Source organism: Aristolochia californica, unplaced genomic scaffold (assembly GCF_029961685.1).
Source record: "Aristolochia californica isolate CCGP_79_NKW_82.1479 unplaced genomic scaffold, dmAriCali1.0.hap1 SCAF_5, whole genome shotgun sequence".
NCBI classification, from domain to species: Eukaryota; Viridiplantae; Streptophyta; class Magnoliopsida; order Piperales; family Aristolochiaceae; genus Aristolochia; species Aristolochia californica.
The window spans coordinates 3,538,002-3,563,222 of record NW_027182214.1 but is presented as its reverse complement, the minus strand read 5'-3'; the positions used below and the strand labels follow the sequence as shown (position 1 = coordinate 3,563,222).

Sequence of the window (25,221 nt, the reverse complement as noted above, 5' to 3'; positions counted from 1 at the left end):
AAGTCCTGACAACGGTCGACAGGGGAATCAGCGGGTTTCCTGGGCATCAGCAGCTCTCGATGACACAGGCAGTAAGGAGAATAAGGAAAAGTCACGACCGACAGGGAGAGGAGGAGAAGGAAAAGTCAGTGGCGGCGGGGAGATGAAGGAAAATGGGGAGAGAGGGAATGAAATTTTTTAAAAAAGTCACTGGCTTCAGTTTCAGAATTCGCTGGTGCAAAACCTAAAGAATTTTTTAAAATTCACTAGTATTGTTTGTTCTATAGTAGTGAACTTGTAATTTTGTTGGTGAAATTCTTGTTTTCATCAATGAATTTCAAATTTTGGTTTGCTAGTAATAATATTTGTTTGTAGAAGTCTAATTTTTTTGTAGTGATTTTTTATTCTCTATGTTTCGAGAATTTGTTATCTAGATTCTACTAGAAAGAATATAAAGCCATTTTGATTCCCTTTAAGCAAATTGTAATACCCAACAATACTATTCCTAATATGTCCCCAAGATATTTTTTACAACTAGATTTCGGCTCTAGTGGGTACTCTTCTTTCTTAATTCAAAGCTCGAAAATATCCAAATCTTTTTAGATTTTCAGGTTCTAGAAAACCTCTTTATAAAGAAAGTGAAAATGAGAAACTTATACATTTCCTTAGAGAGATAGCCTACTCTTAGTAAGAACCAAGCTTCGCAACCATTAAGCACAAGCAATTAAGTGTGTAGAGCTTGTAAAAACTAGGAATGTCAAAATCGAATTAAGAGATTTTGGAAAATATGGAGGATTTGAGCTTATTCTCTTGCAAGGGCAAAATGAAAAACTTTGCAATACAAAAATCTTTCTAGAAGAATTAAGCCGTACTTATATCCTCAATATATATGTTTGGTAGTAAAACTAGTCGTTTTAGACTATTAGAAAAAAAAAACTATTATAATTTGATGATTGATCATTGTGCTCCAACAACTATATATTTTTGATTTCCCAGGGCCTATGATCGATTAGCCATCAACCATGTGTTTTAAAAGGTTTGGCAAATCTCGATGATCGATCATGCTTTATAAACAATGATTGATCATGCATTATACACCTGCCATGCAACATTTTGGATGATTTATCATGCACTATAAATGATTAATCATACTTTGTAATCCTACCTTGCAGCATTCTGAATGATCAATCATACACTATAAAGGATGATCAATCATCCACTGTTTTCAAAGATTTGATGTTTCTATAGGATCGATCATATGTTTAAGACAATGATTGATAATAACTATTAACAAAGTATTTAATTAATTTTTAATCATGGGAAAGGTCAAATATGAAGAATTAAATAATTCTTAATTTTTTACAAAATATTTTTAAAACATCATTTTAGAAAAAAATTTGATGCCCTAATGCTCCAATTCACACTTTTACCTGATATTTGAAAATTAGTTGGCCATCCTCTTACAAGGCTAGAATTATTGAGAATTTCTAAGATGTTTTAACTCTAGCTCTTCAAATATTCATGTTTCATTCTTCGTAGGGGTTTCTTCAAGACGACTTGTTCTTCCTTTTGCTTTAGGTCTTTTCTAATCGGTTTTTCCACATATATCTTGAGAATGTCTCTTGAAAGCAACGTGCATTTATTCTTTCTACATTGCTTGAATTGCAAAATTAGTGCACTATTTTAAGTTTTGCTATCATTTAAATTAGGAACTTGAGTCAACCTAAGTCAACAATTGTAAGCTTAAGACGTCCATATGCGAGCTAAAACAACCCTCATCTTGATAATATTTAAAGTTTCATAAAGTTATCTATTCATTAGAACATTATAAATCAATTCAAATATCACAAGATTAGTGGAAGGAAAATCATCTTCCTAGTTTTATCTGTATAAGATATCTTGTTGACAACTAATAATATGGGATTGCTACGTGAGTGAAACTATTTCACTCTCACTATTTTGAAGTGAAAGATATGAGCAAGGCATTTTAGGTCACTGACATTAAGATCTATGAGACAAATCACATGGTATCTTGGGGTTTTCACGAGAAGCCTATATGAATAAGATATTTAAGAGATTTAGGGTATCAAACTATTCACCTAGTGTAGCACCCAAGTGATTTCTATGTGAACCAAAGCCTTAGAAGGAAACAAATAGAAAATATTTATTATGCTTCGATAGTTGAAAGCTTAATGTATTACTAGATCTATACAAGACTAACCATTGTATTTGCAGCAAGAATGTTAAAAAGACATTACAGTAACTCAAGGTCGTATCACTAAGAGCTACAAAGAAGGTCATAAGGTACTTGCAAGATACCAAAGATTTCATGCTTACATATAGATAATTCGATAACTTGGAGATTGTTGGATACTTAGATTCAGACTTTACTGGTTGTGTTGACTCTCATAAGTCAACATTAGGATATATCTTTATCTTTGTTGGACGAGTTGTATCTTAGAAAAGTGCAAAACAATCCTTAGATGTTACATCCACCATGGAAATTGGGTTTATTTCTTGTTTCCAGACAATATCACATTGTATTTAGTAGAATAATTTCATTTTTAGGTTGAGTTGTTGATAATATCTCCAAGCCACTGAGGATTTATTGTGATAATTTGCTGTTATATTCTTAACTAAAAATAATAAGAGTGGAGATTGAAGTAAACATATTGACATACATAACTTAACCATAAAAAAACATGTCAGATCAAACGAAATGCTCATTTGAATACGTTTAGATTGAACAAACGATTACAAATCCTTTAAAGAAAGACATGCTACCAAAGTTGTATGGATCATGTAATCCCAATATGACATAGTTCGAATTTGTCATTTCCTTCTTAACTTGAGTGTTGTATTTATAATACATCTTTGTAATAAAATTCTAATTTCTTATTCACCTTCTCGTTTGGTTTGTATACATATATGTTGAGAATGACAAAAACTCGCAAGGACCTAAAATGAACCTCTTTTGTTTTTCCAGAAAAGACTAAGCAGCCAAGTGACGTAAAGAATTTGAACCGGTAAGAGTTCTCTCTCTCTCTCTCCCTTGGCAGCTAGCATCAGCAAGAGGCTGAGCAATCTCTTGGAAGCAATATCTTGTAGTTTCCGTACTCCACCATCGGAAGCAAGCTCCCGTACCAGCGAAGAACGAGAGATAAGCCCGCAAGATACCCATCCGCTGCTCGTCGACATAACTGTAACTACACCGGCGGCCCCAAACCAATCGCTCAACTCTCAACGATTAGTTTTTCTTTTGGTCAGTTAGAGTGATTGTTTTCACAAGGAAAGCTTATGTGCCACCCTGAACTGAACCAGACAGATGAACAAAGAGCTATTTCAATTTTTTTTGTCGACGGACGGTGAATCAACAGCTCCTGTCTGTCGTCCTGGCATCCAAATCCGCCATAGATTCGGATGGGAGCTTGGAGGTTGACTGATATATTGAAGGCAAGCCAATCTGAACTGGGAGGTTGACTGGTATATTTACAGCAGCGAGCAACCCATGGAGCTTTGCTAAATCACTTGTTGAACACTCGAGTTCAGTCAGATAAGATTTCCAATGGCTATTCCAGTATCGGGCTGAGACCAGTTCTCTAACAATGGGACTGATCTCCTTCCAGTATCTACTGATAGTTTTTACGAGAGCAGAAGGGAAGACGGAGAGGTAAACAAGCCTGATATTTTTTGGCTTCTGTAAATTTTCTGAAAATGAAGGGCATTAATGTGCTTCATGATCAGTGAAGATACTTGCGTGACCACTTGAAACTAATTACCCCGCAGGACTTGGGGTCGTAAACGTTGACGGTCCGGATGAATCCCGGGATAAAGATTAGAAGCTTGCAAACGAGGTAACCACGAGGCTTGACCCACCGGGTCAACTCATTCCACGCTAAGACTTTTTTTTAAAATCCATTGGTATCCTCTAGATGACGACATTTTTTGTCGTTTTCCTTAGTGGGACCATCTCATTGGCCTCTGTTTGTGTGGGCATCAATTTTCCATCTATTTTCGCGTCTAGAAGCCTCAACTTTTACTTGTCTAAAATCCCAAAGTCTTTATAACTAATGACTTAGGGGTCCCTAGGCAAAATGAATCTGTCACACACACCATGACGCAATGGTCTCCGTTTTGTCCTTTAGAAAAAATCTGAGGGTATTCTATGTCATTTAACTCCGTGACGGTTGTTAATATGAGAAGCACTGTAGCGGCTTCTTCTGTGTCTCTTTACCAATCTTAAAGAGGGCGAGGATGTAGTTCTCACGCTAATCAGGTCTCCCTCTATAGATAGCGAGCCTTCTCGCTTCTCGGACCCAGCCGCCTTCATCCGGTCAAACCCGCAAGCTCTGACCAAAAAATATTTTTCTACGGTCAAACATCACCCACATAGCTTTTCCACCTTCCTCGAAGATGCTCCGCCTGATGCAAGCCGTAAGCATTTTCACTTCTTCTTCTATCTCTCTCCCTTCTCAAATCCATTCATTTCCCGCTCTTTCCCCTCTTTCTTTAATATCTCTCCCATGGCTTCCTCCACAGAGAGCTTAGAAACGTCGGCTAATTCCCATCAGCCATTCTCTTTTACTACCTCCGCCTTCATGTCTGCCTTCTCCGCCGACCATAACGACTCCAGGACTATTTCCTCCGGTCGGGCCTTCTCCGACAGGGTTGCGGAAAGGGTCGGTGCCGGTGTTCCGAAATTCAAATCTCTTCCACCTCCCTCGCTACCCATCTCTCCTCCTTCTCCTTTCTCTTCTTCTTACTTCTCTATTCCAGCTGGTCTCAGCCCCGCCGAGCTGCTGGACTCTCCCGTGCTGCTCTCTACTTCTAATGTAAGTATTACAGTCTGGTATCCCTCCTCTTTCCTTTTTTTTTCCCATCTTTACATTCCATCGGGTTGTCTGATGATTTTTCGAACCTCTTTTGTGCTTTGCCAGATTCATCCATCTTCCTTTTTTATGTCATTTTATTTTTCTGAATTCCTGAGAAAACGCTTCTGATTGATACTTCTGGGTCGGTACTCTTGTTTTTTGTTCAATATTTGCTACCTACCTTTGGATTTTAGGCTGGGTCAATGTTTCCTCTTTTTTTTATGCATCGTTTTACTCTTTCATTTGCTTTGTTTGAGTGCTTTTGTTTCTTTTGGTGCTGTTTGTTTTCTGTGAATTAAGTATTCAGTGGATTTCCCTTTTCTAAGCAAGAGACAGGAGCCGAATTCTTTTCTGTCCATCTGAGCTTTCTAAATTCTGTAACTTTTGGATTCTTCACCTGTACTTTTTACATTTCAGTTTCAGAGAGATCCAGGCATCCAGACATTAGTTTCCGATTAGGTTTTTGCTTTTTCTAACATCCCATATGATTGCTATTTGATAGATTCTTCCGTCACCCACAACTGGATCATTTCCCACTCTATCGTTCAATTGGAAGGGTAATTTTAGTAACTATCAGCAAAACATCAAAGAAGAGCAGAAGAGCTACTCTGACTTTTCATTCCAACCGCAAGCAAAACCAATTAATGCACAGTCATCGATCTTCCAGACTTCCTCTGCCGCCACTCCGATGGTATGATCTGTTCTTGTAATGAGAGATTAGTAGTGGGATTCGCTAAAACTTTAAAATGAAGTGATTTTACATTTTCTAGAACCTGTTTGATCGCTAACATCGTGTTTAATTTGCTTGTGGATTGACAGGAAGAACCATTGAAAGGTCAGCAACAGCTCTGGAGTTATCAAGAGTCCAGCAAGCAATCTGATTTCTCGGCAGCAAAAAATAATATTAAAGCTGAATATGCTTCCGCTGAAATCTCGAACATCCAGACAAATAACGGATTCCAATCTGATTTCAATCAAGTTCCACAGGCTCCTCAGTCCTACAGAGAACAGAGAAGGTCAGAAGACGGCTACAACTGGCGAAAATATGGTCAGAAACAAGTGAAAGGAAGTGAAAATCCTCGAAGCTATTATAAGTGTACGTTTCCAAACTGCCCGACGAAGAAGAAAGTGGAGAGATCCTTAGATGGACAGATCACGGAGATCGTGTATAAGGGAAGCCACAACCATCCCAAGCCTCAATCTACCAAAAGAAATTCAAGTTCTGCAGCTCAACCCGTTCAAGCTGCAGTTACATCTGAATTATCCGATCACTCCTTCGCCGGTCGCTCTCCACTGCAGATGGAATCAGTGGCAACCCCAGAGAATTCTTCCCTCTCCATAGGTGACGATGATATTGATCAGAGTTCCCAGAGAAGTAAATCAGGAGGCGATGAGTTCGATGAAGATGAACCCGATATTAAAAGATGGTAAGAATTTGATATATATACAGAAAACGAATTTCCATTTTTCATTTTCCCTGTTGGTTAAAGGAAACTGAGTAATCTTACTCTCTCTGTCTGCAGGAAGAAGGACAATGAAAATGAAGGTCTATCAGCTGCTGGTAGTAGGACGGTAAGAGAACCCAGAGTTGTAGTCCAAACTACTAGTGACATTGATATTCTTGATGATGGGTACAGATGGAGGAAATACGGTCAGAAAGTAGTGAAGGGGAACCCCAATCCAAGGTAAAAACAGCATAAATTTTGTAAAAACTTTTTTTTTTTTTTCAATTTTCGGATCTTCTGAGGATTAACATATCTAATCTGCTCAATAATAACAGGAGTTACTACAAATGCACCTACGTTGGTTGTCCAGTGAGGAAACATGTCGAAAGAGCTTCACACGATCACCGAGCAGTGATCACAACATACGAAGGCAAACACAACCACGACGTCCCTGCGGCTCGGGGCTCCGGTTCTCAGGCGGTCAATCGCCCGCCACCACCACCACCGCCGGAGAACAACAATCTGGGCTTGCTGATCAAACCATCAGTCACTACCAACCACAGCAATCCCATGATGGGCAATCCGGAAGGGCAGACACCCTTCACCCTGGAGATGTTGCAGAGCCCCACTAGTTACGGGTACAGCGCTTACTCCGACGGTCCGTACATGGCTGCACCGTCGGAGACGGAGAACACGTTTAGCAAGACCAAGGAGGAACCGAGGGACGATTTGTTCTTAGAGCAATTGCTGTATTGATACGATCGGAACGGAGGGGAAGGTGGCAGGGAATCAAAACCAATAAGTTTTTTCTTCAATTTGTTGTGTTAATGGCGTTTGTTTATTGTATATTTAGGCAGGATATTTGTTCATTTGTTAGAGGCCTGGTTTTAGGGTTTAGGCAGTCTGGCCTCTTCACTTTGTATCACATCTGTAGAGAAAGGAAAAAAATAGTTTTCAGTTAAATCTGTTTCTGTCTCCATTGTTCTCTGAACCTAGTCAGAAAAGATGCTTCATGGTGGGTGAGGAGGTTCACCAACATAAATGATTTATTTATGGCCGTCTATTCGTTGGGCCCACAAATAAATATCTCTCCCCCACCAAATGGATTCTAAAGCTAACCTTAATGAAGATATTAATATCGATATTAACATTGGTGTGAAAGGCTATCTCAGCCATCCGATCATGAGCTAACTTTAAAAAACTATTTTGACTTTAAAAAAATTAGTTAAAAAATTAAATTAGTTATAAAAATTAAAACCAAAATTTTATATAATCATTTATATTTATATTAAATTACAAAAAATTGTTATTATATAACATAATTTGAATTTGTGTATAATTTTAGATTAAATTCTTAATTTTTTTATTTAATTATATTATAAAAATGATAAATAATCACAAATTTTCCAAATGTATTAATTTGATAAATAAAAAATATTTTGTTTTATAAAATAATCATTCAGTTAATATTTATATTTACTCATAATTAAATAAATATATGTTAATTAATTTCATAAATGATTAAGTTACATTAATAATTAATTTCATGTAACATTTATCTTATTAAGTGATTAACCAAAAATAATTAATTATTGTTGTCAAAATATATTTTGTACATTAATAAAGATAATATGAAATTTAAACCAACTTTTTATATTGATTAATTATTAACTTAAAAAAGAAAAGAATGGAGAAGCCTCCCACCATGGCAAATGGCTTTCTCCCTTGGATGACCAAAGAAGACAAGACAGGGAGGCAGGGAGCATCTCCCTTAGCCAACACCTTCCTATCATTGGAAGGGAGCTATAAAATGATTCAATGGAAAAAATGGATTTCACTTGCGAGAGGTGGAATTTGATATTCGATCATTTTGTGAATTATTAGGGTGATCTATTTTCCCTTGGATAAAGAATTCCTCTCCAACTTTTCATGCACACTAATGCAATTTTATCACTTAAATGAAGAAGGGAATTCACATTCCACTCCGTCTTTCCTAGTGCACTAATTGGTCCAAGGCAGCTTTTCATTTCTTGATCATGACTCTCTCGACCTCACGGGAAGAAGATGAAACCATTCTACTGGAAACCTCGACATAGAGAGTTCCTCACATGTTGCTCCTCCATCGCTGATGACTTTGAAGGTGCACCTCCTTGTACATTTTTATTTTGTAGTTGTTTTCCTTCCCTTTCTCTTTTCTTCAATCATTGTTGATGCTTAGCACCGATATGATGGAAGGAGATAATGATGAAATTCAATTTTCTATGAATCCAAATACCTTTTTTTCTAGTTAATGAAGTTAGTTTATGTTTTGGTCTTACTAATTTCAAGTTTTGCCACTCGAGATGTTACCTCTTTTTCATCTTAGTTGTATTATGCCAAGGTGGTTGCACCTCAGGGGGAGAGACCTAGTTCTCCTATGCCCATTGTGAATGATGTGCTTGCTCTTGTAGTTGATGCTCTAGAGGAGAAGGATAATGTTGAAGGTGTAGGATAGAAGCTTGGAGGTGACATAGATATGAGTTTAAACAAGAACAACAATGTTGGTTTAGATGAAGATATTGAATCCAATGAGTCTCAACATCTGTTTCCGCCATTTGATCATCTTGACCTCCCTATTGCTAAGAGGAAGATCATTTGTTCTTGTACTTAATATCTTTTTTTAATGATATAATTATGGGTCTCAAAGTCCAACTCATAGAGTTTTCATTGCAAAATTGTCTTCTTTGATTACTCCTAAGTCCTTTACAAAGACAGTGGTGATTTCTCAATGGTGAAAAGCAATGGAGAAAGAGACGACAACACTTGAAAAAGTAGGGACATGGGAACTAACTAAGCTGCCTCAAGATAAGAATCCAGTAGGGTGTCAGTGGTTTATATTGATAAAAATGGATCTAATGGGTAAACTGAAAGGTATAAAGCCTGTCTGGTAGCTAAGGGGTTCACTAATAGTTATAGAGAATATTATCATGAGACTTTTGAACTTATTACAAAATTTAACAATATTTGAGCGTTATTATCCTTTCATTGTTGGAGTCTGTACCACTTGGATGTTAAAGATGCTTTCCTAAATGGAATGCTAGAAGATGAAGCGCATTTGATTCCTCCTTCAGATTTGAAAGTTGTTGAAAATGGAGTTTTTAGGCTTATATGGCTTAAAATAGTCTCCTTATCCATAGAATGCAAGATTGAGACTTTTTACAATTCAACTACGTAACTACCAAAGTAATGCAGTTCATACTTTGTATAATAGGCATGCTCATGGTAATTTGACTGTCTTAATTGTCTATGTTGACAATATGGTGGTCACATGTGCAAATGAGAAGTTTATTGTTGAATTGAAGTCAAAATTAGGCGAAATTTGTAAGTGAAGACTTGGGACATCTGAAGTACTTTCTTGAAATAGAGGTATATATTAGAAAAGATGTAGAATTTTTATCTATCAAAGAAAGTATATATTGGATTTGCTCAAGGAAGCAAGTATGCTTGGGTGTAAGTCGTCTTCTACTTCCCTTGAAATAGGCATAAATTATGTCCTATAGTAGGGGACCTATTGTTTGACAAAGGTTAGTGGGTAGACTTTTATATTTGTCATTGACTAGGCATAATATTGCTCATTCAATTTGCATTGTTAGTCAATTCATGCATACCTGATAGTACAACATAGGGTGGCAACAAGAGAGAATTTTAAATTACCTAAAAGGCACTCTAGGTATTGGTCTCTTGTTTAGGAAATGTACTAACTTATCTATTGAGGCTTATGTAGATGGAGATGGGCTAAAAATTCAGATGGCAGAAGATTAGTTAGTGGTTATTGTTGCTTTGTGGGGGTAATCTTGTATCATAAAAAAGTAAGAAACAATCATTAGTGACTCACTTAAATATAGAAGCATGGTTTAGATCTTTGGCACATAGTGTAATTTAGCTTTTGTGGGTAAAAACTTTACTAAACAATTAGGGTATCTCTTGTATTGTGACAAGAAAACTTCTACTCGTATTACTAACAATCGTTCAACTTGATACAATAAAACATTTTGAGATTGATAGACATTTCAGTGTGAGTGGCTTCTTTTAGGAGATTTGCGTGCCTTACATTTCCTCTAAACTTTAAGACTGTGGAAATCTTAACTAAAACTCTTCTTGTCAAGTAGTTCAAGCATCTTACAAGCAAATTGAAACTATGCAACATTTGTTCAAGCATTTTACAAGCAAATTGAAACTATGCAACATTTACATCTCAACTTGAAGATGAGTGTTGAAGTTATTTAGTTTTTTCTTTTGTCTCTCTCTCTCTCTCTCTCTCTCTCTCTCTCTCTCTCTCTTTGTGCATGTGTTTGTGTGTGTGTCTATCTATTGTGTAACTAGTGTGACATGAAATTAGAATGGGAGATTGGCGATGTACATAATTAGTGGGGGAGAGTGATAATTAAGTATAAGTAGAGAGAATTAGCTGGCACCACCCAGAAAATAGGAGATTGGTGATGCCAAACTCCACTAAAAATTTCAAGGAATATCTAGTACTCATTTAACTTTTAGTTGTTTCTTTCCTTTTGAATTAAATGTTTATTTAAATTTTCTCTTATAGTCATTTTGTTTTTTAAATTATTTTTAATTATTTACGCATTATAGCAGATTTTAATTTCACTTAATGCATTTTTCTCTATTATTCCCAAAATCATGTTTGCCTTTTAACGATATTTTATTTTTATTTATATTTATTCATTTATATTTCTATATAATAAATTCCTAATTTATTTACAATACGCACCGATCTGTTGTTGGAGCTGGCACTAATGATAGAGCCAATGTGCTGGAATTCGAAATTGGCCATTTGTACAGAAAGAATTTGATTTGGTTGCTTGAGATGACGATGGTGCGGTTTTCTACATGAGAAATCAAAATTTATGAAAGGTTGATATGCCAATTAATGTCTATTTTCTTTTTTATTCAGTCGGTTTTATTCACTACTTGTCCAAACAATTGCCCACAACCACTTTTTATGTTATTTTCATTTATATTAAAATATTTTTATTTGGGGTATGTTTGTGCCAATAGTAGGAAAAAAATGTCATAGAAAATTTCCCATCGGTCAAAAAATTTTCTCTTAATTCTTCTTAATTCTTTACATTTTTAAGAAATAATAAAAATGATAGAAAAATAAGTTTTCTATTGCTTCAATAGGAAACTATTAGAAAAATAAACCGACAAGCACTAAAATGGTTGATCACTTACCTCTTACTGTGAACCTTATTTTTTATTATTTATAAAAAAATATTTGTTTCTAGTGTAGCTACAAACTTCATAACTATTTTTTTTTTATTTGATATGACAACAAAAACACAAGAAAACTAATCAAGGAGAATTTTTCCTAATAGAAAAAAATTTCAATGAGAAAATTAGTCAAAGGAAAAATAATTTTCTATTATTTTGTTAGTCTTTATCAATATTTCATAATAAATTGAAGAATTAACTCAAAGTTCTTTGTGCTTATGTTGCTGATGCAAGGAGAAACCTATACAAAGTGTGTATGGAAAAAAATAATCAGAAGAGACAACTCGTTTATTATTAAAAAGAATCAAATCCATGCACGTGAAGTCGTTATCGTTCTAGGCAAATCTCCTATAAAATAATAACCAGAATCCGGAGCGGTGGTAAATGGTTCAGGCTAAAGCACCGTAAATGTTGCAGAAATTGTCTTTAAAAACAGGTTTTGCAGTTGACTGAATAGATTAAGTGAAGGTCTTCGGAGTTAGTTTCGGTCTATTCAAGCTCCTGTAAAATAGTATTTGGAATAGTGTTCTTGCGGAACGGCAGTTAATGGTTGTTGAGAGTGAACACCATATTTAATCGCTCTGTTGCAGGTTTTCTTCCTCTTTTTCCGTCTAATTTATTCGCTTATAGCGACCGACGGCGTGTTAGCATCAGTGGTAGCATGTTATTACCGGAACAATCGTAATGTTTTGGAGGAGAAGGGTTCATCTTTACTGAAGATATGGACCTAACGGAGGTGGAAGAAGACTCGAGGCAACCTTTGCTTGGAAGTTCTTCTTCTTCAGGTGTTTACTCTTCGCTCAATACGTATTTGTATACTGGACACTTTCTAGCAAGATGGGGAGCAAGGTATACGATTCTCATTACAAATTTCCGAATTCTTTCTGTAGTTTCATGATTACATGTTATTATCTCTGCTAGATCATTCTCCAGATAACTCTCCTGTTCTTTCTGGTTTGGTATTAGATTGATGTGACTATGTTGAGAACCTCTTGAGTTTCTTTTTGTTTTGGGCACAGACTTCAGATTTTGAAAGTTTGTCAGGTTTTTGCTAATTCATGTGGTAGCCAACTGGTTTTTCTTTTGTTTGAAGCAAAGTCTCATCTTTTTTGAATTTGAGAGGAAGTTGAACAGTCCAAATTGAAAAATAGGGAAACGATTACATTCTTCAATAATCCTCTGAATCTGAGGGGAAGTTGAACTGTCATAAGTAAAGAATAGGGAAATGGTCACATTCTTCAAATAAACTTTGGTTGATTACATTCTTGACAAAAATGCCAAATGGTTGAGCTACTAATAAATTCAAGATTTTTTACTCACCAATCATGTGGGACAATTCCTTAGCACTTCCCCTAAAGTGTATACCCTCTTTTATGGCTCTATATGTGGATAATTTTGGTAGAGGTTCACATATGATTACCTGTTCTAATACCGTGTCAAGTTGGGTCGAAGACAACAAAACACTTTATAGGAGGGACTGTAACCCAAAAAAAATGCAAGGAATACTGCGAGGCAAAAGTTTATTAGACATATAATAACGTAAGCAAGGATAAATATGACAACCAAAAAGATGAAAATTTTCATAATTCTACAAGGAACCATATAAAAGTTCAAATGGTGATTTTCCTCCAAGAAGTGATGTGGGCAAATGGTTGATGAAGTAAGTTGCAGTACTAGAGACGTCAACCCAGAAGGAGAGAGAGGTGGGAGTGAAAAAGAAGTGTCTGACCAGTCTCAGTCACATGACGATGTTTTGAACGACCATTTTGGGCAGAGTATATGGACAACAAAATTGATGGTGAATACCAAAAGTATGAAGATAAGTTTTGAAGCAAGTGTTAGTAAATTCGTCTCTGCCATCACTTTTATAAAATTTTATAGGGCATAATATTGATTTTCCACAAATATTTGAAATTGGGTAAAAACATCATAAAAATCGGATTTGAATTTCAAAGGATAAAGCCAGGTGAATCGTGAAAAATAATCAATCAAGAGAACGCCAATCCTAAATTGGATTTGATGAGTGAAAGGCTCCATATGTCACAATGAATACGACCTAACATATTAGATGACCTATGTTCATGACGTGGATATGGCAAGCGATGATTTTCGCAAGTTAACATGTACCAAATAATGATGGAGAGGGCAATAAAGATGTTCTTCTTTATGTCATAAAGAACAAAATGATTTACATGTTCAAGGCGAGCATGCCATAAATCATAGGAAACATGTAAAGATTTATTCTTAAGGACAATCAGCACATATAAGCCTCCATCTATCTTACCGATTGCCACTACCATTCTTGTGAGACAATTCTGAAAAGTGAAAAAATTCTTAGTAATTGTAACGGATAAAGGAAAATCAGACGTTAATTTACTAATAGAGAGAGGATTTTTGGTGAGATGAGGAACAACTAAAATATCTAACAACTGAATATTTAGGGTAGGAGAGAGAATACCAATGTGTGAGATAGGTAAAAAGACATCATTTCCCACAATTATAGAGTCCTTACCGATGTACTAAGTGGACTGATCTAGGATGACTGGGACATTGGATATATGGGTTTAAGCTCCAGTGTCCAAGAACTAGTCAGAGGGTGTAGATCCATTTAGAGAGCATGATCCAATGAAAGCATCAACAAGATGGGTGCGAGACTAATTGGACTCACTGCATGCATAACGCTTGTTGCAACGATCAACATAATGATTGTCAAGACGACATATCTGGCAGCAAAGAGAGTTGCACCCTTGACCATAATAGGTTTTGCCTTGGTTGGCATAATGGCGGCCAGAACCATTGGTTCGACCATGGGTTTGACAAGAGTTGTGGTGAGTCGACCGGTCAGAACCACGGGATGTGGTACTGAAAGCACCAGTGGGAGGAATAGGGCTCTCAAACGATTTCTGGAAGAGCTCAAAGCTCTCGGCTTTGGAGATGAGGTCGGAGAAATAGGGGAGAGGCGAGAAGGCCATTTGTGTGCTGGAGAAGGTGGAGAAATTGCCTCCGAGTCCACGGAGAAACTAATGGAGTTTGTTGGTGTTGCCGATAGGTCTATCAATTGCGTGAAGCAAGTCGAAGAGACCCTTGAAAACACTGGTGTTGGCGGCAAAAATTTGATTACCGTGCTTCAGCTGCTAGAGGTAGTCCTTGAGATGATTTTCTTGAGCCTTTGACCGGTGGCTAAAGGCATTTTCCAACGCGAACTAGAACTCGCTTGTAGGGGAGAGACCAATGGCTTCGGCCATTGCCTCCTCAGTGAGGGAGGAAAAGAGGAGGCTAAGAAGGCATTGATCTATTGCTTTCCATGTCAAATATTTTGCAGTAGGGGTGGTAGAATCGGCGATGGAAAATTGAGGTGGTGGGGCTAGGGTTTTGTCCACATAGCTAAGGAGATTTTGACTCTCAAGAAGGGGAAGAAGATGGCTTTTTTGGAGGAGGTAGGTTGTGGAGGAGAGTTTAATGGTAATCATGTGGATTATGGTATGAAAGGGGAGAAGGTGAGGAAGGGATTTGGCGGCCATTGAGGAAGTTAGAGAAGACGGTAAAGGAGAAGAAAGATTTCAAGGAAATCACTAGGAGCTTTTGGGTAGTGGCATCCGTTTTTAGCAAGAAGTTGCAGAAGTGGCAGGGAAAGCAAAAGATAAAAAAAGAGTTGGCACAAGTCAACACCGAGGGAGAGCAAGAGGCCGACATTGTCTTCCTGGAGGTTCCGTGAGTTTTGGTACCGCGAGACGCAGTCTGAGGTCACAAATTACGGGTACAGGTGATGGTCCTGTGACACGGATTCGAGATTCTCTCTCGATGTGGGAGGATCTCCTTCTACGATGCCCGGTACTCACTCGACGAGCCAGATTCCCATTGAAAAAGTGAGAAATTCAATCAGTGAGATGAAGGGATTGACGAGAACTCCAAATACCATGTAAAGATTTAATTGAATCTTTGTAATCACCACGAATGGATGATGAGGATTTGTATTCAATTTATACAGTTTTAGTATTGATTTACAATGGAAAGATTACAAAAAATACAACGTGATTCTCTTCAATTAGTTAGTTTTTTGCCTACATTTTGCCGAGGTGGGGGGGGAGGACGTTCACCTAGTTCAAAGGCATAAAAGGAGTTAGAAGACCAAAGGTTTCTATGCCTGTATCAAAGGTAGTTTTCCTTGAAATCTTTCTTCTCCTTGTTCGTCTTTCTGACTTCCTCAATGGCCGCTGAATCCCTTCCTCATCTTCTCCCCTTTCATACCCTAATCCACATGATTACCATTAAACTCTCCTTTAGAGCCTACCTCATCTGGAAAAGTCAATTTCTTCCCCTTCTCAGCTATGTGGACGGAACCCTAGCGTCACCACCTCAGTTTGTTGCTGTCGATTCTACCACCCCTACTACCGAATATTTGGCATGGAAAGCATTGGATCAATGCCTTCTTAGCCTCCTCCTTTCCTCCCTCACCGAGGAGGCAATATCCGAAGCAATTGGCCTCTCCATTGCCTGCAAGGTCTAGCTAGCATTGGAAAATGCCTTCACCCACCGGTTGAAGGCTTGAGAAATCCATCTCAAGGACTACCTCCAATAGTTGAAGCGCGGCAATCAATCTGTTGCCGCCTACACATGCATTTCAAGGGTCTCTACAACCAACTTCACACGATTGGCAGGCCTGTCAACAACACCAACAAACTCCGTTGGTTTCTTTGTGGACTCGGAGCCGATTTCTCCATCTTCTCCACCACACAAATGGCCCTCATGCGTCTCCCCTATTTCTCTGACCTCGTCTCCAAAGCTGAGAGTTTTGAGCTCTTCCATAAATTGCTCAAGAGCCTTGTTCCTCCCACTACTGCATCTCGTGGTTCTGACCAATCGACCCACTGCGGTTCTGGTCGAACCCATGGCCGAACCAATGGTTTTGGCTGCCATTAAGCTAACCGAGGCTGAACCCATTCTGGTCAAGGGCGTCACGCTCCTCACTGCCAGATATGTCATCTTGGCAGTCATTATGTTGATAGCTACAACCATCGTTATGCCTGCAATAAGTCCAATGAGTCTCGCGCCCATCTTGTGTGAGGAATTAGATGCCCTAATTCCAAACTAACGAGAGTAATAATAATAATCACGGAAGAAAGGAAAACCAAACAAAAAAATTAACAAAATTTATACTGGTTTGCCTCAAGGTGAGACTACGTTCTGTCTTCTGCCATTGTAGTAATCCACTATGAAGATAAAATAGTTTACAAAAGAAATCGCACACTTACAAGTGTTTTCTCTAATCTCTCTTGGGCTGCAACTCAAGGTTCTCTGTGATGATGATGAAACCCTAATAGTTGTGCCTCCTAATTATAAAAAGAAATTAGGGCAACTACTTTACAAGAGTGAAATTCCCAAATCATCGTTAATGAAATAACAGTTAATTATAAAGGTCGATTTGCGTACCAACTCAGCGTAGGTTTGATTAAGCTCCACAACTTAACATCTTGTTAAGGATTTCACTAGATCATGCTCTCTAAATCGATATGTGCCCTTTGATTGGTTCTTGGATACTGGATCTTCGACCCATATGTCCAATGACCCATCCGTCCTAGATCAATCCACTCAGTACATGGGTAAGGACTCTGTAATTGTAGGGAATAGTGCCTCATTTCCTATATCACACACTGATATTCTCTCTCCTACCCCAAATATTCAGTTGTTAGATGTTTTAGTTGTTCCTCATCTCACCAAAAAAATTTCTCCATTAGTAAATTAACGTATGATTTTCCTTTATCCGTTACATTTACTAAAAATCTTTTCACTGTTCAGAATTGTCTCACAGGAAAGGTGGTGGTGACCAATAAGAGAGATGAAGGCTTATATGTGCTGGAATGTGGTAACCCTGCCTTTATTTTTGTCCTTAAGAATAAATATTTACATGCTTCCAATGATCCATGACATGTTTGCCTTGGACATGTAAATCATTCTGTTATTTCTTCCTTACATAAATAAGTACATCTTTATTGCCCTCTCCATCATCATGTAGTACATGTCAACTTGCAAAAAATCATCATTTGCCATATCCATGTCATGAGCATAGGTCGTCTAATGTGTTAGATCTTATTCATTGTGACATATGGGGCCGTTCACCCTTCAAATCCAATTTAGGACTTGCCTATTATGTTCTCCTCATTGATGATTTTTCAAGATTCACTTGGCTTTATCCTTTAAAATTTAAGTCCATTTTTTATGATGTTTTTATCCAATTTAAAAAATTTGTGGAAAATCAATATTCTGCCCATATTAAAAAATTTCAAAGTCATGGCGAGGGTAAATTTACTAGCACTTGCTTCAAAACTCATCTTCGTACTTCTAGCATTTACCATCAAATTTCTTGTCCATATACTCCTACCTAAAATCGGTCGTGCTGAACACAAACATCGTCATGTGATTGAGACTGGTCTCACACTTCTTTTTCACTCCTATCTCTCTCCTCGTTTTTTGGGTTTACGCCTTCAACACTACAACTTACATCATCAATTGTTTGCCCACATCACTTATTGGAGGTAAATCACCATTTGAACTTTATATGGTTCCTTTCTAAACTATGAAAATTTTCATCCCTTTGTTTGTCATGTTTATCCTTGCTTACATGATTATGTCTAATAAATTTTCACTTCACAGAATTCCTTGCATTTTTTTGGGTTACAATACCTCTAATAAAGGGTTTCGTTGCCTTGATCCCTTCAGCTCTCGGCTCTAAATCCCCTACCATGCTCAATTTGATGAAAACGATTTTCCTTCCATTAAAACCTCTCAAGCTCAACCCCTTTCTTCTCTCCATTTTTCCAATTTTCTGGAACCTTGTCTTCTCCATGCAGAATCCCCTCCTTCCTCTACACACCATTCTCCACCCATTACTCAATCCGGATTTAACCTGTGTGCTATTTGTACTGATCTAGTTGACGAGTCCTTGCAGACCACTGATTCTTTTGCAAGTCCCTCCTCACCGCACCAGGCTTCCAGTCCAAAACCTACTGAGACACGGATCACTCCTCTTGCTCCTGCTTCTATATTTCTGTTGGGTTCCCACCATATGCTTACACAAGCTAAAACTGGTATTTTCAAAACTTGCCATCCGGCCAACCTCGGTATTGTAGGATCCACTGGATTTCCCTCTGCTCTCTTTATTTCTACTGCGCCGAAAGGTTTCAAATATTCTACTAAAAATCCTGCTTGGCTTGTTGCCATGGAGGAAGAAGTTCAAACTCTGCAAAATAATCGCACTCCTCGACCTGCCAACACCAATATTGTGGGCTCCAAATGGGTGTTTTAGACCAAATATCTACCTAATAGATCCATTGAGCGTCTCAAAGCACGCCTTGTTGCCAAAGGTTACACTCGGGTACTTGTTCTTGAATACATTGATACATTTAGTCTTGTTGTCAAGGCTACCACTGTCTAAGTTGTGTTCTCTATTGTTGTGACCAACAAATGGCCTCTTCAAAACTTGACATCAAGAATGCGTTCCTCAATGGTATTCTAATTGAAAAATGTTTATATGGAACAACCTCCTGGGTACATTGACCCTTGTTTCCCTCATCACATTTGTCAGTTGCAAAGGCTTTCTATGGTCTCAAGCAAGCTCTTCATGCTTGGGTTCTAGTGTTTCAGCTCTTTTCTCACTCAACTTGGTTTCTCTTGCAGCCATGCTGACACTTCTTTGTTTGTCTTTCATAAGCACTCTGACATTATTTGTCTACTCCTTTATGTTGATGACATCATTGTTACTGACAACAACTCAGTTCTTAAAAACGGCTTCACTCGTAAGCTCAATTTTGAGTTAGCCACTAAGGATTTGGGTCCTCCCAATTACTTTCTTGGGCTCGAGGTTTTGCCAACTACCGATGGACTATTTATCAGTTAGTTGAAATATGCACGGGATATTCTTACTCAAGTTCAGTTACTTGACTGCAAACCTGTCCATACACCTATGGTCATTTCCCAACATGTCTGTTGATGGTTCTCTATTTTTGGATCCCACTCTTTATAGGTCTCTTGTTGGCGCACTTCAATACTTAACCATCACGTGCCCTGACATTTCCCATGCAGTCAACTCTGTTAGCCAATTCCTGCATGCTCCCATTGAAGATCATTTTCTTGTTGTTAAGCATATACTTTGCTATGTCAAAGGCACCATTCACTTTGGCCTTACCTTTCGCCCATTTGCTACTCCTAGTTCTCTAGTTGCTTACTTTGATATTGACTAGGCAAGTTGTCCTGACACTCGTCGTTCTACCTATGGCTACTCTGTTTATCTTGGTGACAATTTTATTTCTTGGAGTGTTAAAAAACAACATACTGTATCACGTTCCAACTGTGAATCTGAGTATCGTGCTCTTGCGCATACTACAGTTGAACTTCTTTGGCTTACGCATCTCTTTTGTGATCTTCATGTTCTTATTCCACATCTACCTCTTCTTTTATATGATAACAAAAGTGTAATCTTCCTGGGCTCCAATTCAGTTTCTCACAAACGAGCCAAGCGTATTGAATTGGATTATCATTTCCTTCGAGAACTTGTTATTTCTAACAAACTTCACACGCAGTATGTGTAATCTCACCTGTAGGTTGCCGATATTTTCACCAAAATATGTGAGTTTCTTCTTCCTTCTGCTCTCAAACATAATGGAATCACCATACTCATCAGCAGCACTGAATTGTTATGATCTTGTGCCCTGAACCTTCCTCAAATACAAAAGACAAAAATCTTGGGCCTTTCTTGAAGATTATTATTCATTCAAGAAATTGATTTTTTGAATAAAACCTATCTTAATCAATGAAAGAGTCAGATTTTTGCTTAGTACTTCGTTTTATTCTAAAGCCTATGTTCAATCAGAAGTAGTACATTCACTGTGGATATCGAGTTTAATTCTGCAATTGCAGCCAAAGATGCTGTGATTAAACTACTAAATGTGGAGATCCAGAGTGAAATTTTCATTTTATTATCTGGGTATCATTTATATTTCCTCTTATTGAATGTTTCATAGTCTGATATCGTGAGTCACCTTCTGCAATGCACTCTTTATTTAGAACGTGCTGTTAAACTTTTGGGATCCCATTTTACAACTAAATCAAGACTTATTTTGCCCCTTTTTAACTTACTAAGAGTACCATATTTTGAACTTAGCTACATTTGTTCTCTTAGAAGTAGAAGCACTTACCATAGTTGCATCCTGCTATCAGGGATTCTTTTTCTATAAATGTAGGAGTCAGGGAGGGGGGTCCTCAGTATGTCTTTCATCTTAATTCATTGCTGGTCAACTCACTATGTTTTCTTTTTGTTGTTTTTGTTTTTTCAGAATGTGGGAATTTGCAGTAGGTTTATACATGATTAATGTCTGGCCCAACTCTTTGCTCTTTGCTGCTGTTTATGGTGTTGTTGAAGCCACATCTGTTGCATTATTGGGTCCAACTGTTGGCAGATGCATAGACAGATTTACATACATTCAGGTACATAGAACTCCTAACACTGTCCATGACTATTATGAGTTGCATTCAGACCAAAATTCTTAAATTTTAGCTTTAAATGTGCAGGTTCTTCGAGCATGGCTGTTGACGCAAAATATATCCTTTGCGGTGGCTGGAATATCTGTCTTTTTGCTTCTGTTCTATCACAGCTTGAAGTCAACAAATTTCTCAGCATTTATTTTTCTTTTCATCTTAACCAATCTGACTGGAGCAACTGCTGTTCTTTCAAGTATGGCTGGCACCATTATGATTGAAAGGGAATGGTAATTAAATTCTACGTTTAACATTAAAAAGGGTGGCACAATACTTTTTCTTGTTCTAATCCATTAGTTTTAATAGTCTTTTATTCTTCTTGCCTCTACTTTCCCCATCCTTTAAAAACTTTTAACCTAAACGTGCGGTGTTTTGATTTGTTTGGACACTTTTGTTGTCTGAAGTTCATTCCATCTTTTGTTTCTAATAGGTTGTTTATCTTTCTGAATTCACCATCCTATTTAATCACTGTAAACAAGTTTTTTACATCCTTTTTTTCCTCTTTCCTAGTTCTTGATTAGCGACTGTTACTTTTGAAGTCAAGAGATGCTTTCACTGAGATACTTGTCAGTATAAAATTGAGTAGATGCTATTGCTTACTTTCTTGTAATGACAGGCAGATAAGAAAGTCACTGGTATCTTATTTCTGAAATTGCAGGGTGGTTGTGATCTCAAGTGGAAAACCTCAAGACGTCCTAACAAAAATGAACTCAACTATTAGACGGATTGATCTAATATGCAAGTTAATGGCTCCTGTATTTACTGGATTGATCGTTAGTTTTATCTCCCTCAAGGCTTCTGCAATTGCCCTGGCTCTTTGGAACACTATATCTGTTTGGCTACAATATTGGCTTCTGCTTTCTGTATATAATGGATATCCGGCCTTGAGTGAAAACAGCCAAAGGACTTGGGAACTTGCATCTAATGACACATGTGAAAGTTCTTTAATTCCTCAGGAAAAGGACTTGCTTTCTTCTGAGACAATTTCATTATCGTCGGAAAATGGATATGTAAGAAAAGTAATTTGTTTGATCACAAAATGTTTTTCTATGGATGCATGGATTGTCTACCTAAAGCAAGAAGTGGTGCTTCCAGGAGTGGCTTTGGCTCTACTATATTTTACAGTTCTCAGGTAAGGTTCCTTAATATTGAAAGCTTCAGTAACTAATAACATTTTTGCCAGGCATTAGACAATGTCCATTGAAAAGAGAATTAGATGATCTAGGTATCAGATGATCTAGTTATCACAGTGGGGGTGCCTAGGCCTTAAATATTTTCATCAAGGAACTAAATTATTAGTTTGAGCTTTGACCCACTTGACAATCACAAGAAAGTCATCCCCATCAACACTTTCATGCTTAGTCAGATATTCCCACTCTCTCCCCTTTAAGTCATTCAGAGCCCAAAACCTTCAAACACCATTATTTCGTTTAATTTAATCATTTACAGTGGGCTGTCTATCTCTTTTCATATGTCTCCTGAACTTTCAAAAATGGTTTGACTACAATTTTCTACTCCCTGTAGCTTTGGGACACTGATGACAGCTACTTTAGAATGGAAAAAGATACCTGCCTATGTTATTGGAATAGCTCGAGGTGTAAGTGCTGTTGTAGGGATAAGTGCAACATTTTTATACCCAGTCCTGCATTCTCATATCTCAACCCTGAGAACAGGACTATGGTCTATATGGACTCAGGTGTAATTTGAATCGCTTATTTTCTGTTTTCTTCCATTAGAAATTTGTTGTTCATGTGAAGAAAATTTTCTGTAGTGGTGCTTTTTGGTGGTATGTGTTGCATCAATATGGGTTCAAAATGACCATATTTCAGCGTGGATGTTGATGTCTGGAGTTGCAGCTTCTCGGCTTGGCCTGTGGATGTTTGATTTAGCTGTTATGCAACTAATGCAGGTAAAGTTATTTAACTCTGAAGCATTATTATCTATAACTTAATTCACTTTTAGTTTTTGGTAGACATGGATTTCATTTTCCTGGCTTTGATATGCATACTACCCCAGAAGAAATATACTTGTTGAAACTTAGGATTCTATGAGGTATAATCACAGTAGAAGAAGATTAAGGGCTGAGAGGAAGAAGAAGAGTTGTGGAGAGGAGGTTTTAGGAGAAGAAGAGAAAAAGTGACTTATCTCCAAACCCTCCCCCTTAAGCTCTATTTATAACTGATAAAAGTATAATATTATAATTATACCCTTCACCCTAGTAAGAGTGAAGAAAAGACAAGAAACATAAACTAATTACATCAATGACTCCCTAATTACATCATATCTTCCAACAATAATATGAGCATTGGTTTGTTTGCAATCATTCTAAATAAGATTATACTCATAAGATGTCGGTTGTTGGGAGCATCCAGTTATTGCAGAAGTCTGTTCTAAGCCTCATCTTGTTTTCAACTGCTCCAACATCCATGTAATTGTTGTAGATATCAGTAGTAATTCTATACTGTTTAGTGATTTTTATATCAAAGCTACTCTTTTCTTATATTTTTTAGCAGATTTTTCCTTCTATTTTTTTCACTTGACCAGGATTTAGTCCCTGAATCCGATCGATGTGTTGTGGGAGGAGTCCAAAACTCACTTCAATCCATGCTGGATTTGATGAATTACATCATGGGTATAATTATTTCAAACCCTCAGGTAGTTATCATTCAGAAAAAAAATTACTTTGGAGATGAATCATAAGTTGCAAGCTTAAAAAGAATCCTTTTGCTTAGTAAGTTTAGTCCCTTTTCAACTTTTAACCTTCTGATGCTGTGAACAGGAATTCGGTAAGCTGGTAATCATCTCATTTTCATGGGCGACGCTCGCAGGGATTCTCTACACAATCCACATATATCGAGTAAGGAAGCACTTGTTTCATTTCGACAAGCTGTTTGCTAAAACGATTGCATCGACAAACGCAGCTTAAAGACTCCAAGAAGTAAGAGATAACATCCGATTGACAGAAAGTCCTGGTTTTCGACGATGATCTCATTTTAGACCGAGCTGCTGCAGATGTTATCCATGGCGAACTAATGGTGATTACCGTTTGAGACCAATACAATTATTTCACCATTTCATGTGGCTATCTTCTCAATGACTTGCTCTGTAAGCTTGTATCAATTATACATTCTAAGAAGACAAGGATACCAATTATCGAAGGGGCTCAAATTTCAGACTCTTTGGCCATTACTGTACCATTTGTGAGTATTTCTTGTCTGAAAGACAGAATGTGTATGAAAAGGGACTTTTGGAGGAAGAAGCAACTTCACCCACCAGCAAACAACATCTCCTGTCTGTCCAAAAGTGATAATGGCTGTAAGTGATCGCTGTTTTTACCTTGTGAGGTATTTGGATATTTCCTTAGTTCTCTTATGTGAGAATAACTCTCGCAGGAGGTAGAGGTGGAGGTAGGTATGCATTGTGAGAGGTGCATCAACAGATTTTGGTGAATGAAAAGGTTCTTAGCATGATTGTCATAACTCATTTGCATTGACAGGAAAATCAAAGTCCTCAACTAAACATTTTACCTATAGAAACTCAAATGTTATATGAGTCATAGTTCTATACTCAACTTCTACACTAGATTGAAAAACCATAATTTACTTTTTATTTTTTCAGTAAAAATTTCCAACAACAAAGGTATAAAACCACTTGCAAATATTTTAGAGCTTGCATAATCGGTATAAAAGAACCTTTTTAATCCCAAGAATTTCATGAGGTTTATACATTAAACCTTTATTAAGCGATTGTTTCAAATACCGCAATATTCTGTAAACAAGAACATGATAAACAATTTGTGAGTGTTCCATAAACTAATTCACTACATTAACTAGCAAAAGATAAATTAGGTTTTGTCGACTTTTTTCTATCTAATCTATTCATTTTTATGCGCTTTTTATTTTTTTAGTTTATGGCGACACAAACATAAGAAAACCGGTCAAAGGGTATTTTTTTCAATGAGAAAATTAGTCAAATGAAAAATGACTTTTCCATTGTTTTATTTTCCTATGGTGGCACAAACAGTCCCTTACACTTTCTCAAATGGTTGTAGAAAACACTTCGACACAAGGTAAAAAAATAGGAAGAGAGAGTCACCTCGAATAAGTCCACTAAGTCAGAAACCACTT

The 25,221-nt window shown here is 37.3% G+C and overlaps 2 protein-coding genes across 2 annotated transcripts; both read left to right on the top strand.

Annotated features, from left to right (window-relative positions):
• The first annotated feature begins 4,502 nt into the window (after positions 1-4,502).
• LOC137966000 (probable WRKY transcription factor 26) lies at positions 4,503-7,230 on the top strand. The gene is made up of 5 exons (XM_068812430.1): positions 4,503-4,811; positions 5,353-5,541; positions 5,670-6,277; positions 6,374-6,535; positions 6,631-7,230. The coding sequence occupies exons 1-5, from the start codon at positions 4,503-4,505 to the stop codon at positions 7,049-7,051; spliced, it is 1,689 nt and encodes a 562-aa protein (XP_068668531.1). The 3' UTR covers positions 7,052-7,230.
• Positions 7,231-12,084: 4,854 nt separating this feature from the next.
• Positions 12,085-24,359, top strand: LOC137966181 (solute carrier family 40 member 1-like). The gene is made up of 8 exons (XM_068812726.1): positions 12,085-12,412; positions 20,893-21,043; positions 21,128-21,324; positions 21,753-22,226; positions 22,619-22,790; positions 22,866-23,003; positions 23,639-23,749; positions 23,874-24,359. Exons 1-8 carry the CDS (start codon positions 12,285-12,287, stop codon positions 24,018-24,020), a joined length of 1,518 nt encoding a protein of 505 aa, XP_068668827.1. The 5' UTR covers positions 12,085-12,284; the 3' UTR covers positions 24,021-24,359.
• Positions 24,360-25,221: the final 862 nt, after the last annotated feature.

Coding starts and splice junctions, on each gene's coding strand:
- LOC137966000 (XM_068812430.1), top strand. CDS start 4,503: ATGGCTTCCTCCACAGAGAGCTTAGAAACGTCGGCTAATTCCCATCAG. Junction 5,542..5,669: donor CCTCTGCCGCCACTCCGATG/GTATGATCTGTT, acceptor GTGGATTGACAG/GAAGAACCATTGAAAGGTCA. Junction 6,536..6,630: donor AAGGGGAACCCCAATCCAAG/GTAAAAACAGCA, acceptor CAATAATAACAG/GAGTTACTACAAATGCACCT.
- LOC137966181 (XM_068812726.1), top strand. CDS start 12,285: ATGGACCTAACGGAGGTGGAAGAAGACTCGAGGCAACCTTTGCTTGGA. Junction 12,413..20,892: donor CTAGCAAGATGGGGAGCAAG/GTATACGATTCT, acceptor TTGTTTTTTCAG/AATGTGGGAATTTGCAGTAG. Junction 23,004..23,638: donor CTGTTATGCAACTAATGCAG/GTAAAGTTATTT, acceptor TCACTTGACCAG/GATTTAGTCCCTGAATCCGA.